The sequence below is a fragment of the Podarcis melisellensis genome (genome assembly GCF_964234715.1).
Source record: "Podarcis melisellensis genome assembly, chromosome: 16".
In the NCBI taxonomy this organism is placed as follows: Eukaryota; Metazoa; Chordata; class Lepidosauria; order Squamata; family Lacertidae; genus Podarcis; species Podarcis melisellensis.
In genome coordinates this window covers 26,840,088-26,857,773 of record NC_138533.1, presented here as the reverse complement: position 1 = coordinate 26,857,773, position 17,686 = coordinate 26,840,088, and the positions used below count along the sequence as shown (strand labels likewise).

General features: G+C 43.8%; 1 protein-coding gene across 1 annotated transcript in view; it reads right to left on the bottom strand.

Moving 5' to 3' along the window:
• Window positions 1-6,864: 6,864 nt before the first annotated feature.
• The window catches only part of SPECC1L (sperm antigen with calponin homology and coiled-coil domains 1 like), a 51,344-nt gene continuing 40,522 nt past the window's right edge, over window positions 6,865-17,686 (bottom strand). The window contains exons 14-16 of the mRNA XM_081893262.1: window positions 11,644-11,760; window positions 11,155-11,214; window positions 6,865-8,953 (exon numbers count right to left, since the gene is read on the bottom strand). Coding sequence (XP_081749388.1) covers window positions 8,864-8,953; window positions 11,155-11,214; window positions 11,644-11,760 — 267 coding nt within the window. The 3' untranslated portion in view covers window positions 6,865-8,863. The remainder of the gene's footprint in view (window positions 8,954-11,154; window positions 11,215-11,643; window positions 11,761-17,686) is intronic.

Genomic DNA, 17,686 nt, shown 5'->3' with positions numbered 1-17,686 from the left:
GACAAGGGCGCCCCCTGCAGGCAGACCGGCGCTTCGGTGGTGGGGACTCTGCCGGGACGCCCTTTGGGACCTAGCTTGGCAAGAGGTGCCAGCGCCCCACGGCGCTCCTGGCTCTCTGTGGGGCGGGGAGGTTGGCTACCACGGAGCAGCCACGACCGGGCCGGGACCCAGAATAGCGCCTCTAGCAGTCTAGCACCCCACCCCGCGCAAGCAAAAGGGGCACGCGGGGAAGAGGAGGAGGGACGTGGCCTGTAGGGCTGGCTTTCTACTTGCAGGGATTTTCCTCTGCAGCAGAGGAGAGCCTGGTGCTAGCGGAGCCTCGCCGCAACTCGAGCCTCCTTTGCAGCTGGCTCAGCAGAGAAGCGAAGTTGGATCCTCGGTTGGAAGCTCACCTCGGCCACGGTTCTTTTTATTATTTGCAAGATTTATAAGCCGCCTTATCATGTATTCATGTGATATATGCATATATATATACACACACATTCAACAATGCCTAAGAGCTTACCTTTACACAATGACAGAACTGTTGAAAGCCACAGAAGGACATCAGCAGTCAGGATCATCTGACTTTTCTAAGACAATGTTTCTATTTGTTATCTAAGGAAGTACCAAGAGGGCATGCTTTGTTAACCTGGAAAAGAGTTGCATCATGACAGGAACTCAGCAAAAAAAAGAAATGTGGGCTATAAAATTATTTTTAACACAGGCAAATGCTGTGAATGTTGCCTTTCACCTAATTCCACTCTTGGCATTTCAGAACTGTGGGATATAGTTCAATATATTGGACTTAGCAGGGCCTACTTGCCATGGAGCAAATATCTATTTACGCTGCAATCCTAAAAAGGCTGTAGCAAAAGACGCAATAGGAGCCAGCTCCAACTGAACCTTCCTCTCCTCCCCACATGACCATCTGTCATCAACAGCTGACTTTTGGGGAGGATTATGAGATTGGGGAAGAGGACAGATGAGCAAAGACAGCCTCAGGGTCTGCTCTAAACTGGACTATCCTTTTCCAACGTCAGGGACCTTTATACCAGCAACGGTTCCTTGGGAAGGATCCTGATGGCTTTTTATATGCCGATATTGACCTGGGTCGCACGTAACACCAAACAATGGTTTATTAAACTCTGACTTACCTTTATGTGTGAACCCAGCCCGGCAGTTTAATTATGGTTTATTAGCTATTCTTAAAGGTTGTTAACCAAGGTCTGTGACTGCTTTACAAACCTTGGTTAATGTCAACCATACCTTAGTGTTATGTGCCAGTGTGCATCTCTTCCTCAATGTCGTTTAAGGAGCTGCAAAGCTACAGGGCTGCAATAGAAGAGTAAATATTCCTGGTTAATGTCTCTTTTAATGAGAGAGGGGTGGGGAAAATAATAAACCAAGGTTTAAGTGACCATCTGCCAGGTGTCTCAGCTTTAACTATAGTGAAACTTAAGCATGGCTTACTGTTATGTGCAAAACAGGCCATTGTTTGATGCTGTTGCTGTTCTTAAATGAAGTTTCTTGTAAACTACATTTGTATCCTGAAAGGCGGGATATGAATAATTGTAACAAACACACTTAAACTTGGGTGTAAGCTCCGTTTAATACAGGGGGACTTTGATTTGAGCAAACATCGACAAGATTGTGCTTGACAAATGTTGACGTGTTTAATCAGAGAAAAATCAGTCGATATTTACTAAAGATTGGAAACCCCTTTTTTGCATGAGAAAGAAAATGAACTGATGGTATCTGGGTCTGAGGTTGGAAGAAAATATTGGTTTATAGAAAGTGGAATTGCTGGGTGTTATATTGGAGTGGATGTTTTGAATAATTGTCTATATATAAATGACAGATGAAGAATCAGAAGTTCTTCTTTTTCTTGTGGACTACCAACTCCCTTAATCTTTGACTGCTAGCTCCATTTGCTGAGGCTGATGAAGACCAGTCGTGTGACAACATCTGGAGAACCACTAGTTAGCCACCCCTGGCTTCATGAAAAGAAGCAGTTTCAGGTTTTTTGAACATTGCTTTCCAGTAATAGAGCTGGCACTGGGCCACATCATACCAGCAGCCTCACATGCTGGTCTTCTCACTGTTGCGCATGTGGTTTGCTCCCATTTTCCGGTTTATGTATTCCGGGCCAGTCTGGGGCAAAGGCAGAGTGCCTGGAACGCCACTTGCATGGAGACAGTACAAAGCCATTGTCGGCAAGGATGGACCATGCCCGTCTGGTGCCTAGCAATTCCAAACCCACTCAAATCTAATTGCAATTACACATTTGAGAGTCCTGGCTGACTCGCTCCTCATTTCATAAAGAAAACATCTAGACCTCAGAATGATGGACATGCTAACAAGTCAGCATCCTCATTCACTTTACAAAAATTCGGAAGACTTAACTTTATCATCTTTTATGTTTCATTGAGTCTGTATTGTCTGTATATAATTCAAAAAAATATAACCCCCCCCCCAATACATATATGTAAATAGGTGCTGGTGGTTGTCTCCTTTTAGTTTGTCACCTATCCAGTTTTATTTTCAAATTAGTCTTAATTGACATCACTCTGATATTTTCCTTTTTTTTATAAGAATATTTATTAAAGTTTTCAATAGTAATACAATAAAAAGGAAAAAGGGGGGGAAAAATTATATAGAAAAATACAAAAATAAAAATACTTAAAAACACATAAAGTTTCCATTACTTATTTTTCATTAACTTATTTCCCAGACCTCCTCATGCCTCCCTTTTTTGTATTCCAATTCAAATTGTTAGTTCAGCAAATCCTTATCAATAAATTTTAACCTATTTCCAAACCTTTTCCCCCATATTCTCTTAAAGCATTACAGCTGGAAACCACTTAATTTTTATCTGACATCATTCTAACATTCATTAATTTTGCAATATTTCTGTAAATAGTTTTTAAATTTCTTCCAATCTTCTTCCGCCGACTCTTCTCCCTGGTCTCGGATTCTGCCAGTCATTTCTGCCAATCCCATATAGTCCATCACCTTCATCTGCCTATTTTCCTTTGCCTTTTAACTATGATGTCCTGGCATAAAAGGATTGCTTTTGTGTTTGGTCTTATTTTTCCATTGTAAAACTTACCTGCTGATTTGGTATTATTTTGGTAATTTTTTCAATTGTATCTTACTTTAAATCAATAAATGATTATATGCAAAAGAGAAGATGTGCTGAACAGAAAGGAAAGGAAACCCCAGAAAAGGTTCATTTTCACAAATGGGGAGGTAGGTGTAGGTAAGGAGCAATTTAAAACTTTACCACTTCACATTAAGCAGGAAAGGGAACGTGTCAAGGTGTGAGTGTTGCTGTTTTGCAGTCTGGATGGAAATCCAACTCGTCCCACCATCAAGGGCTGGTTGGCTTCCAGCCTCACTGATGTTTCCCAGAGAATAGCTTCAATGCACTTTCAATATTTATTACATACAGGTATAATGGAGTCTGGCTAGTAAACTCCTAGCAGGAAGTTCTATTTCCTCCCCAATAAGCTGCAGTGTTTGATCTCTGTGGGAAGAGATGTTATTTAACCACAGATACCTTTCCTAAGCAAAGAACTGGAAGAATAATTATTCAAGTCACACAGCATGGCCCAGCGAGGAACCAGGTCACACATGCACTTGAGTGGTGATGTGAATATTGTTAAAATGGCCTTTGCCGACTTGGTACCTTCCAACTATTTGGGGCTACAACTCCCAGTGTGCTAGGGCTGATAGGAGCCTGGTGACGTTGGCAGGGACTGATGGGAGTTGTAGCTCAAAATAGCTGATGGGCACCTGGCTGGCAAACATGGAGGATGAAAATTGGGAAGTTGGAAAAATACTAGACTTCTGCATGAAGGCCTTTTCTGGTTATGAAGGGACAACTTGAGCCACTCTGGTTCAGTCCTGTACGTTCTCAACAAGAGAATGGGTTATGGGTGGATTCCCTTTAGAACATTTAGGATCTCCTATGTAAAAATAAGTTAACGGCTTCTGCATTCAGAGTTTGCTAGGCACAGATATGTTTATCAGTGCCCAATAAGGATGTGAAGTACACCTAGTGCCCCGTAGTCCACCAGGTGGGATCACACTATTTTTCCTGCAAGGGCTGCACTGGTTATAAATTCCTTTCCAGGCACCTATCATGTGTTGGTGATGACCTCTAAGGAACTTTTCGCCCCATAGGGCGCACCGGCCCCCAGGCGCGGGGCTGGGGTGGGGAAAGCTCGAGCTTCCCCCGAACCCAGAACAGGCTGCTATCCACAAGCCTTGGGAGCCCAGCGGGAACTCCCGCGGGCTACCCAGGCTTGCAGATATCTGCCTGAAGCCCGGGGCGCACTGTTCAGTGCGCCCCAGGCTTCAGGATGCAGGCTGCTATCCGCAAGCCTGGGGAGACCGGTGCAACTTCCCGCCAGTCTCCCCAGGCTTGCAGATAACTGCCCAAAGCCCGGGGCGCGCTCCACTGTGCTCCCTGGGTTTCGGGCTGCAGGCTGCTGTCCGCAAGCCTTGGGAGCCCAGTGGGAATTCCCGCGGGCTCCCAAGGCTTGCGGATAGCTTCCTGAAGCCTGGAGAGCGAGAGGGGTCATTGCACACTGACCCCTCTCGCTCTCCAGGCTTCAGCGAAAGCTTGCATTCGCCCCATAGGACACACACAGATTTCCCCTTCATTTTTGGAGAGGGAAAAGTGCGTCCTATAGAGCGAAAAATATGGTAATTGGCTTAGGTGCAGGATGGCTTACAGACCCATTTCTTACCCATGCCCTAAGATCTATGGTGGAGGCTCAGCTGATGGGGATGAAAGGAGCCTGTTCTGTGCACAAATCCAACCAGTAGGACTCTTTGCCCACCGTTTCACTGTATGGCAAACCCCCTTCATGCTTAGGTAGGCTTTTCTAGATATTTAAAAACCTGGTGCTATTACCTGTCTCCATTTTGCTATATTTGAGTAATATTATTGTTCAAGCTGGTCTTAATTGTTTCTAGATGCCATGAGTGTTGTGTAAGCACTAGGAGGGCAGGATATATATATATATATATATATATGCTTTCGTAGATTTTCACGGGTACAGGAATGCAGGTTTTGGTGTCCTCGGGTTTATATAAAATAAACAGTGAGGCCTTGATACTAAGCACTGCAGAAGTGGTTATTCCCTTGGTGGGGTGTGCGAATATTTCATTGAGTGATAAGCAACCCTTGAGTCGAACGCCAACTAAATCCTTTTGCCACGGAGCCAAAATAGCACTCACAAGAGGGAGGCACCAGTAGGCTTGGCAGAAATCTGAGATTTAAGAGCATAAGAAGAGCAGTCTGCTGGATCAGGCCAATGGCCCTAGTACAGCAACCTGCTCTCACAGTGGCCACCCCATAAGCCTGCGGGAAACCAGGGAGCAGAACATGAGCACAAGAACACTTTTCCCTCCCCTGGTTTCCAGAAATTGATATTTGGAAGCATTGCTGCCTTGGAGGAACAGAACAACCCTGAGTACCCTCTGAACATCATCCCGTGATGTGAGCATGCTCAGTGCCTACAGAATGCTGAGTGATGGTTGAGAGGAAAAAAATCTGGAAACTGGGTGGGAAGAATGGAGAGGTTGGAACAGGAGACCAGAGGAAGAGAGACTGAAAGAAGAAAGGAATCAAGAACCAACTTAGGGTCTGGATAGGCAATTTCCTGGTTCACACAGGGAAGCGATTTAAAAAATGATCCCAGGGATGGAAGTGAGAGCTGTCCAGAGAAGTAAAAAATGTAGTCAGCAGGGACTGTGTGTCCACTCCCCTCCTCCTGCCCAAATGAGTACTGAGTATGCCGACTGCTGGGGATGAAAGTGGCTGGAACCCTGAACAGAAGCACCTCACCCTGCTGCAGGACCCCTCCTGTGTAGTTTATGAGACGGAGGTTAGAGATAGCTATGCCTTCAAAGCACCTTTGCTCATCTAACACAAAGACCAAGACAAAACTCCAGGTAAGACCTCACTAAAGTGTCTGCAAGAGAATCCCCCAAACCGCCAGGTATTGTTTTCACTTGCTTGTGTTTAACACCATGAGCTCCTTTTAATTTCTTTTTATAAAGCAGGCACATTAAAATGCAAGGATATTTGCAGGATCTAAAGAAATGCAATTAAAAAACCCAAGCACACTGTTGGCTGTTTTTACGGTATATTAAAAATATTTAATAGAACAAAAACAAAACCAGCAAGAAATGTACTTTACAGTAACATGTTAATCAGTCTTTAAAAAGTGAATAAAGAATGGAAGAATACTTATGTAGCTTGTTATCTAACCAAGAGCAAAGATTTTCTTCTTTTGCAAAATGGGATGTGTGTTTTTTAAAACTTAATTTCCTTCATCCCTCTGAGTGCTTCTTGTCTTGATGAAATCATCTCCCTTGGTAGTTCAGTCTTTACCATAAAAGGTTTTGGATAATCAATGCAAGGAAACACATTTTTTCTTTTCCTTGTGCTCCATCTGCAGAACATTTCCCACTCTTCAGTCATTTTGCCTTTACCCTTCACTTCCTTGCACAACTCAGTCCTCTTTTCATCAATGCCCTCCTGATCAGCTCTCCCCTGTGACTGTAGAGGAAGAGTTTAGAAGCAGGATTCTGCTCAAGATGAGTCTCGTCACCACTGGACTCAAGCAAAGTCCATAAAATAAGATGCTGTCAAGTGTAGGAGGAAGACAGCTCACTAGAAAAAAAAGCTTCTTCAATTGCAATGCAATAAATAAAGAGAGGTGCACCTGTAGAGCAATACATCTTAAGTTCACAAGCAAGGGGACCTGAAGCAAATTCCTTTGTACCACAACAGTAAGAAAGCATAACACAGCGAGGATGATCTTTAGTACCTCATTTTAGGGCTAGCAGAAAGTTGGGGGGGGGGGGTTGGAAGGGTGAGTTCCATCTAAAAAATCTGCAACTCTTTGTGCCTAACTGGGAAATGCTAACTCTGTTCACTCAAAAGCCAAAGTCATTCAGGTATTTGCAGGAACCTTTGATATTAGCCTCACAATTTGAGAGGAAGGAGAAAAACCACTGGAAAGTAGGAGTTGAATCTAAACACTTGCAATGGGAGCTCACCAGCCATTTTATAGCCACATGTAAGTTTTGCTTGTATTCCTTGAGCTATGAAACCATGTACAAGGCAGGGGGTACTGGAGGCACAATGAAAGGTTCAAAGTTTATTCCGACGTGTCCCAAAATTCAGTTTGGCACCTGCTCCTGTCATAGTGACTCTTCCACAGCAGACCTTGGACCGGGGCTACATTCGTGACCATTCATATACCTATGACATTCAAAAAGTGTCCTTTAAGAGTTCCAGGCACACAGAAAGGATTGAAAAAAAAGGAAGAAAGAGGATTATTTCTAGTTGGGCTGTTAGGGAAAAATGAAAGCTAAATACATCTATAAGTAACAGGGATATGGGGTTCATCAAAATGGGGGACTCAAAAGATCCCTATAACTCAGCAGTAACTGGGTCTCCACTTGGGGGGGAGGACTAACAGTTGCTCTGCATCTAGGAAAAAGATGGTAGGCGCTGAGGCCTTCTTAGAGAAGGACAGAACCATAGAAGCCTCACTGCAGCTGCTACCACCAAATGTCTGAAGTCTTTTGTGCACTGCCTTGCAATTAGAGCTCCTCTTACCTCAGAGCCAAGTAAGGCACTTGCTTTAATGCTTTTCTCCCAGAGTTGTGCCAAGTGGACTCAACACCACAGTACAAACGTCCTGAACTCTGCATTTTCTTCTCGCCAGCATTGATCCCACATTTTAAACTAGGCTTATAGGAGGTCAATTTTCAGCTCACAGGCACAATCTACGAATCATGGCTGCTGCTCCTATGAATGCTCCATTCATTTAAGTCATTCCTGAAAGGGAAGCCCATGGAAGGCCCTTTTAGATAAACCTGGGAACAGGCAGCAGCTACTGCTGCTGCTTTTGGCAGACAATCAGATCAGAACACACCGCAAAGCTACCTGCAGGCCGTAGGGGCAAGAAGCAGTTATTGCTAGTTGCAGAAAGTTCTTTTCTGGATAGGAGCTTAACCTATCCAACGATCAAAACAATCATTTCAACCAGTTTAATCTCAGGTGATGCATCATCTGAGCTCCTGCAAAGGAAAGGTTACACTTTGCCAAATAAAAGTAAATTCCATATAAACTAAATTCTCTTGGAAGCACAACAAATTGCAGTGTGTCCGATCACCTGCACATGATAATATCCTCAAAGTTGGGAATCAAATGTGCAAGGCTTGAATCCATCCAATAATAAAGTTGGAAGCCATGGAGAAGAGAGGTAGGCTTAAACACAGACTCTTCATTTTGTGCACTGAGAGTAGACCAAGATTTGACACCATTCTTCAGTCAGGTGAACTCAATGGGAGAAGACACCCTTGTACTTCCTATAAGAATTGTGCACTTTGAGGAGCTGGAGATAGAATAAGGCAATAACTAGGTGATGATTAAAAGTTTTTCCTGTACTTAGGTGAGGAGCAACAAGCAGAAGATCCACCCAACCGCCAGATGTGTTTTCCATGAAGAAAAGTCTTGCAATACAGTCCTAGAGACTTCCTTCCCTTACGTTTCAGCCTTGTCGATTCAGTGGCATCTCATTCAGTTCACTCTTCACCAACGGAAGTTTGGAAGCTTTTTGACACTTGGCCTTACAGGGTCATTTGTAAAGTTCAGGCTTCACAGGCTAATAATTTAATCCAGCTCATTTAGCTATTTGGGTTTGCCCAAGTGCTGGGTTAACGAAACCTTGCTCACCAAAGCCACTCAGAATGCTGTCTTAGAGTTTCATCCAAAGTCAAGAGGTGTTGGTTGAGCTTAGTGTGTGGTGCTGGGATTGTGCTTCCCCAACATTTTCTATTGCTATTCCAGCTCTCAGGTTTCAAAGTATTTGTAAATCGCTGTAACGTACAACATGACATTCTGCCAGTCTGGGCGTTCCGTTCGTACCATCTCATTAATGTCCTACCAGAGGGAAGGAAGAGAGAGAGAAAAAAATATATATATATAAACAGATATCCACCTTGCAATAACTCTTGTACTCTGTTAATCATAATCACATCTATAACTGGTCATCTGTAAGATAGACATTTAATAAGGAAAGCTTGCAGGCTCTGCTTCTAATTCTGTAGTGCTCAGCTTATCCTGGGGGTGGGTGGTCAAGGGAGCTGGTGTACAGTTTCTGGGTCATGTGGCCAGCATGACTAAGCTGCTTCTGGCGAACCAGAGCAGTGCACGGAAACGCCTTTTACCTTCCCGCCGGAGCGGTACGTATTTATCTACTTGCACTTTGACATGCTTTTGAACTGCTAGGTTGGCAGGAGCCGGGACCAAACAACAGGAGCTCACCCCGTTGCGGGGATTCGAAACGCCGACCTTCTGATCGGCAAGTCCTAGGCTCTGTGGTTTAACTCACAGGATGCTAGTTTGCTGCATATCTGCTGCTCTCCTGCTTGCATTGTGTTCCCTGGTCAACAGAGATGATAAATGGGAGTGTGAAAAGACAAGAGGAAAGGCATATTGCTGGCTTTTTGCGAGCAGGGGGAATCAGGGTGTCTAAAAAGAAAAGGAGATAAGGATTGGAGGCTGTCCATTCTGCACCCCACCCTGCTTTTAGCTCTGGCTGTCCATGTCTGTTGGTGGGCCCCGTGGACTTGTTAGATGAGCCTCTGCCCTTCAGCCCTTACCTGCAGAAGGGAAGCAACAGTGCCCCTAATGCTGCCATCCATGGCCCTCTTGGGTCCAAGCCAGTTCCACCTTCACTGGCTACTGCACAGTTTAGAAGTGTTAACCACAGTAGCATTCCCCATTGTGAACTCACAGACAATGGCTGGCAGAGACTTGACCGTGAGCAAGGAGAGCTATTTTTAGCTTTGCTTTATAGGTTTGCCTCCTCTGAACCACCAAGCAGAAGAGAGGTTTGACCTCTGTGACAAGTACAAAATGGCACCGGTTATAACCGATTTCCAACAGTCATGAGCTGATTTGTTAAGAAGAGGCACAGGGCAGTGCCGGATTTACGTACAAGCTAAACAAGCTATAGCTTAGGGCCCCACTCTCTTGGGGCCTCCCAAAAAAATTAAAGGTAAAAAAACTGGATGTACATTTCCAAAATATAAGATAAAAAAACAAATAAAATAAAACCTACATACAGCAACAGTGTTTTGTGTTGTGTAGGCTCCTATGATGTTAAGTAATGGGCCCCGTCGGCTAGCCTGCTCCCTAAAATATTACTGGTTTGCTCATTTCTATATATAGGGTGCCTACATTCTGCATGGCAGAATTCATGGACTGGTTGCATGGCAGCATGTAGCATGCAGCTGCAGACTGCAGTGCAGCACAGTTGAATGTCGTTGTACCTGTTATCTAATATTAACGAGTACTTGTAGACTGATGATCAGGCAGCATAGACTAAGGATATGAGTCTTCTGCCTACTGATTTGATTTCATGCAATACCTAATTTATTTATTTTGATCCCATTATGCCTTTAGATACCTATTAGGTCCATAAATTACCATATAGCAAACATTCAACACAAAAAAACAGTGACAAGTTGTTGTTGACAAAGGACAGCTGGACATATAAAGGGCCCCATTACCTTCAGTAGCTAAGGGCCTCATCAAACCTAAATCCGGCCCTGGCACAGGGTCCCACAATTTTCATCGGGACTGCAGTATGTGGGCAGGTTTAACGCTCCCTTACCCAGCTGCAATCATGACAAAATCCCTTCTTGTGGGATTGTCCTATTGGATGCCAAGGTGAAAAGATCACAGCTGGGAAGGGTTAACCTAACACTCGTGTCCCTGTGCACTGTGGTCTGCCTGATGATCTCTCCCCAAATAGGAAAACAAAACTGGGTGCGCTGTCTAATGGTGCATATAGTGTTGAGTCTCGTCTGGCCAAGAGAGTGAGAGCACTTTCAGGGCACTAATTTATAGTCTTGTTTTGCAATTTAATCGCACCAGCCTTATTTTCACAAACGCAAACACACACCCTCTCTTTAAAGGAGCCTTCTAGTTTTCAGTTATGATATTTCTATCCCAGAATTTATTTGTACAGTAATTTCAAACACACAGCTACAGCACAATCCTTGCATGTGCCTATTTAGCAATTAGTCTCCCAGGTAAAAGTTAGTCAGATCGCCCTAAACTTTGCACACACTTACCAGAGTGGATTTGATGCCAACACTTTCAGCTGCCTGGAAAGCCAGAGTGAAATTTCTTTTCTGAAAAATACATTGAGTCAAAAATAAATCTACTGAACAACTTAAAAACAAAAAAAAAACAAAACAAAAAAAAACAATGTTGCCTTAGGGACTTGTCCAGTGAGTTGATCAGAGGCTTGCAAAACTCTTTTAAGCACCCCTCTACTGGGTTTGTTTTTAACTCATTTAAAGTAATGTGTGGACAAAGACAATGAATGAATGCAAAAAACAAAACATCACACAAAGTATTTAAACAAATATACAATGGACTAAGTGTGAGGAAGGTGTGCTTGTGACTAGGACTGCAAATGGGGAATTGCAATTGCCAATGAGTGCTGGTGACCAGAATAGTGGCAGAAGTGAGAGTCTGTCCATGAGAGAATCTGAGAAGGGGCTCTGGTCTCCAGCATGGTTTTAACGACATTCAACAAAGCTCAGTATAATACTCACCTTGTCTTGACTGTTCAGCTCTTGATAGGGAATATGAGCTGGGAGGTAAGTGTGAAGAACAGCACAGAAAGCCAACCCGTCATTCCAGCTGCTGCTGAAGTTTGTGATATCGATATTCTAAGAGGGGAGGGAAATATGCACACACGTAAGAGAGAAACCTGCTGTGAGGCTTACTTATTCTATTTCTCAGTGACATTTGTAGAACAAGAAAAGAGATAGCAACTTCCCTCCTTGCAAGAGGAGAAGCAGGTTAAATTAAAGATTTTTGAGTCCTGATTATTTTTTTAAGAAGCATTGGTTTGAATGAGCAGAATTCTGAAAGAATTAAGACATCAGATCCATTAGCAACCTAAGATAAAAGCTTATTTTGTTTTCCCCAGGAGGAAACTCAAAAACAACTTGCTACTTCCCTACCCTCGGTAATGCTGCTCTGACTGCACATGCTTCCAAGTTAAACCTTTTCCTGGCATGTCAGCAGAAATGATTCCTTTCCACCTCTAGTTATGGGAGGGTGCTATACCATTAATGCTGTTGCATGGCAAGCATTTCAAAATTACCACAGAGGTTTTACTTCTAAGTAAAAACAGCTAAATGATCAATAGCTGAAGAGTGCAGAGAGAAAGAAAGAACACAAAGTGCAAACACTTCTGTGAATATATTTTTCTCATAGATGTTACTGAAAATGATCAGCATTGTGCAGTCCCTTAACACTGTCATATGCATCAGATGCAAAATTTTGGGACACTCTGTGCCCATGTAATAATCAATAACGCTACACTCTCAGCAGTTATTTACTATTCTTGGATCTATCTGTGAGATACGTAGTTGGGAGGGGTGCCTATTTCACATGGTTTTTAGTTCCCCGAGTAAAAAAATCTCTGCCATTTGGTATCAGTTGTAAATATTAAACCTGACACTAAGCACAGTGCAAGTAAGTAAAGATGACTAATATTTAGGTAGGAGTCCTGAAGAGATGGTTGCAACATCAATAGAAGCTTATGGCAGGAATGCTGACTAGCTACAAACTTGCCACAGTCCACGGCAATGTTTTCTCAATTTGCTAAGTCACCTATGACTAAGTGCTCAGGTCTTATCTTCCTCTGAACGATGCTCAAACACAAGGGCATGAGGTATCTAACTTTTTGCCGAGAGGCCTCTCAAGAGATCAACTAAATAGGCTGCTAAGTTGTTTTCATTCTCAATTGAGCACTTATGTCAGCAAAGTATATAAAATACATCCATTTTGATTGAGAAATTAATACTTTGTGGGCTATTGTGATGGGGAAGTAACAGCATTTTACCAGCAATGACAAACTGGGATCCGCGTGCTGGGAAAATGTAATTTCAATGCAATGTAAAAAACAGATGAATGCTTCAGAAAAATTGATCTAGTAGCTGTAGGATCATTCTAGAACAGGGGTATCCAAACCTTTTTCAAAGAGGGCCAGATCTAATGAAGTGAGCATGCATGATAGCCAGTTTTAAGATTGAAGTTGTTGAGCTTTTTTTAGTATTTTACCCCAGGAAATAAACTGTCACGGCGGCTAGATTAAACTGAACAACAGGCTGGATTAGGCCCCCAAAATGGACTTTGGACATGCCTGTTCTAGAAGGACTTGGGCATTTCCACAAGTGTAGTAGGATATAAATGATTGCTATTTTTCAAAATCTGTCCGCCATGAGCTTTGACACCCTTAGGATAAATTCATGGCACCAAACCACTTCTGGACAAAGTTAAGATGCTAAATCTTACTATGTGGTATAGTTCATGCTACGCTGCCTTTGTTTCCACATAATGCTAAGTCAAACCATGGTTTAGTGTGAACGGCCAACTGCAAAGGATAGAGGCAATCCTAGTCTTTGTACAGCAAAAATGATAAACTTGGGTTTCAACTTTTAAAATGTTTAATTAAGTAGCATTTTATGAATGTGGCTGAAAATTCATTATGCTGTAAATCTGATTTTAATTTAAGGGAAGCAGAAGATAACTTTTTAAGTAAACTATATTTCTGCCATCACTATTACTCCTTTCTGATTTGCCAGAGATCTTCAAGGGTTTCCCCCCACACACAAAAAACACCTTGAGTACTGGAAAAGAAGCATTGTGCATGCAGATGGGCATCATCTTTGCTGGACACAATTTTTTAAGATGACTGGACACACTAAAAATCAGTGGTAAAAATAAATTGATTAGCTCCCTTCACAAACAGAACGATGTGCAGCGAATCCTAGAGTTGGAAGGGGTGGGGGGGTTACAAGCAGGACAACTAGTCAGCACCCCCCACTCCCACCCCCACCCCCCGGTGCAGGAAATCCAGAGGAAGAGCACCCTCCACTAGGCACATACACCTCTCAATGGATGGCAAAAGGGTGACAGACAAAGTTATGACATCTGCTTCCCAGTTTTGCTTAAAATGTTGCAAATGAAAATTCTGGGAAAGTGTAACTAGTTACTATGTTTAGTGCTGCAGAAAGGAATTGTTTCAGACAGGAAATGTCCTCTTGCTGGTCCTTCTATTGTAACAGGCTTCCACACGCTGCTATAAATCCTACTAGCCGTGGGAGTAACAGATCAGCTGGAGCACATGCCCTTTTGACCTGGTTGGGATACAGTCAGGCATGCTCAGGACAGCAGAGTTCACACATTACATGTGGGATGGCCAAGATTCTAGGACTCACAAAGGACAGTTGTGATGAGCTAGGAGGTGATAGGACAGGAGTTTATAAAATTGTGCGTGGCATGGAGAAAGTGTATAGAGAAAACTTTTTCTCCCTCTCTTGTAACACTAGATCTCATGGACGCCCAATGAAGCTGAATGTTGGAAGATTCAGGACAGGTAAAAGAAAGTACTTCGTCACACAGCAACTATGGAATTCGCTGCCACATGAGGCAATGATGGCCACTGACTTGGCTTTAAAAGAGGACTGGACAAATTCATGGAGGAGAGGACTATCTGCGGCTACTAGCCACAATGGCTATGCTCTGCCTCCACAGCTGGAGGTAGCAGTGCTTCTGAATACCAGTTGCTGGAAACTACAGGAGGGGATAGTGCTCTTGTGTTCGAATCCTGCTTGCTGGTTTCCTAAAGGCAACTGTTCAGCCACTGAGAGAACAGGATGCTGGACTAAACGGGCTACTGGCCCGATCCAACAGGCTCTTCGGATGTTTTTATGTTCTTATGCTAAAGTGGGGAGCAAATAGACCTGCAAGCAAGCAACAACAAGCACATGGGCAGTTTCTTAAAAATGGATTGCGTTGTCAACTAGCAGGGAAGTCTGAGGATTACTGTGGTCTGCTTCACAATGGGGACCTTTCCCCTTATACCATTAATATCCCTGGTAGCCTTGCAAGGACATTGTTTTACGGTTGTAAACCACTTTGATATACATTTTTGGGACACAGTGGTATAAAAATATTTTTAAAATAAATAAAAAGATGGCTGCCATCCCAGGTACAATAACTCCCCAATAAGGGACTGTATGTTATGGCATATAGTCATTGCTGGGAGCATTTAAAAATGGGTTTACTGCATGGACAGTGAAGTCACTACCAGCTCCAAGAAGCTGTAAAATGTTTTTAAAATAAGGCCGCCCCTGGACCCGTTGCAAACATTCTTTTTATTTTAATTGATTTTAATAGATTTATAGGGTTTAAAAAAATATTACTCACATAAACAAGTTACACGGATGAATGCAAACATCAACAAAATGGGAGCCTAAGGACCATTTTGTACAGTCAGCAGAATCAAGTAGGAAAGCTTTTCCAGGGCTGTAGCACTTCAGGCTGCCTGTGGGAAACTGCTGTTTGAAAGCACTCTCACATGACTAGTTCCCTGTATTCAGAAATGTGACACATCAGGGGTAAAGCTAGGGCTAAACCCTCCCGCTCAACATGCTAGCTTTCCGTTTCTTTGTGAGAGAGCATTCAAAAATGCCAACCCCCATCACCTGCGGCATGAAATAGCAGAGCGCAGGAAAAGCTTTTTCGTTTGACTGTTCACAGAAAGGGCAGACTGGTCCTAAGACTAGAACTCTGGCCCCCTCCCAAAACTGGTGGTCCTGCGTGGGGAGCGGCACATGCTGAAAGTCACGTATCAGCTGCCCCTCCTTGCAAGCGGACCAAAGGTCTCTCTCCTCCAGACTTAGTCGATGCAGGGAATCCGGGAATGTGAGCAAGAGGACTATCTTTCTGGCACAGGCTGCTTGAGATAGAAAGGATGGAGCGCTTTCTCGTGACAAATTAAGGAAACTGTCACATGCTTCTTGCCCTGTCTCAGATGCTTTCCCATTTGAAGAGTTTTACGATTCATTCAGCGGCATCCCACATCCTGCCTTTGAAGGAAAAGGGGGACGTGGAGGGTCTACATTCAGAAATAGCACCGTTTGGTCAATGCAGAGATGCCAAGGAAGCAAGAGAGGGGAGGGCCCCCCCTCTGCCTACATAAAAACAAGCTTCTCTTATTGTACAGCCTTTCTATTAATGTCCCCCCACCATCCTGTTACGTAGCCTTCCAACTTCCTTCTGTATTGTGAATCTCAAGCCTGACAAAGCAAAGTAACACTTAAGAACCGGGAGGTTGCCCTTCGCATTCCAAAGATTTCCTATACAATTAAGCTAAGTAAGTACGTTGGAAGCCTTATACAGAGTCAGACCATTGGTCCAAGAAGCTTGGTATTGCCTACACTGACTGGCAGCAAGGTGACGTTCCCAGCCCTACCAGGAGATGCCTTAGTGGATTGAACCTGTGACCTTCTGCATGCAAAGCACATGCCTGACACCCCTTCCCCTAAAAGGAGGCCATGCTTGCATTGCATGTGGCTGCTTGGGAGGCTGGTCTGCCTGAAGCCCAGATAAATGAGGGGACACAGCAGTGGGCCACCCATCCGAATGTGATAGGAACAGAGGAAGCTGCCTTGCATAGAGTCAGACCACTGGGTCCATCGAGCTCAGGGCTGTCTCTTCCGACAGGCAGTGGCTCTCCAAGGTTTCAAGCAGGAGCTTCCCCCAGGCGTTAGGACCTTCTGCATGCAAGGGCCCCCAAACTATGGTCCTCCCCCAGGGGACAGCCATATTGGTTTGCCAAACTCTGCTTTTGCATCATCACCAGCAAGCAGGAGAACGAGCTCACACAGAGTAAGCACACCAGCAATATAATACCGGGGGACAGAAGCAGGAATCATGCTCTACCTAGTCCCCTTTGTTGGCAATTAATGCTGGTGTGTTTGCTTTGGCCTTTCAGTTATTGTATGGGTGTTGATTTAATGGTAGCACCTTGGCTTACGTTACCCTTGGGTAACGTAAACTTCGGATTGCAAAAGCTGCAAACCCGGAAGTGTTTCACCGTGTGCACATGCACAGAAGTGCTTTACTGTGCTGTGCGCATGCGCAGAAGTGGTCCCTCCAGTTGCTGAAACCTCAGGATCTGACCGAAGCTCCAGAACGGATCCCGTCCGCAACCGGAGGTACCACTGTATTGTAATTTTTACATTATGCTGCACAGACCTGTGGTTTTTAAATGAAAAGCAAGATGAAAGCATTTAAAAATAAAATGTCCTCTTCCAATGTACTATATTATTGCCATTTTAAGAGGTTTAACTCTAGAATAAGATTTTGCTCTCCACCCTCCTCTTAATTTGGAATTATCAATGTGCAAGATGGAAGCTAGTCATTTTAGACTGCAATCCTATACATCAGGGATTACCAGCCGGTTGACCAGTCGATCCCCGGGAGCTAGCAGTCAAACACTGTCTCAATTTCCTTCGCGGGGGGAAAAGAGCATCTGGCCCTGCCCCCTTGCCCTGTCCTTCATTTGTGTACGATTGCAAAAACAGCAGACAGAATTATTGCTGTTAGCGATCATTTGGTGAGCAACTTTTGCCTGCCCTCTTAAGAAAAAGCTCAACAACTTCGACCCTAAAAAAAAGTCAACAACTTTGGGTAGATCACTGCCAGTTTTTTATTCTGGGAGTAGATCACAGTCTCTTGGGAGTTGGATGTCCCTGCTATACATATTTAACTTGGGAGGAAATCCCACTGAACTCA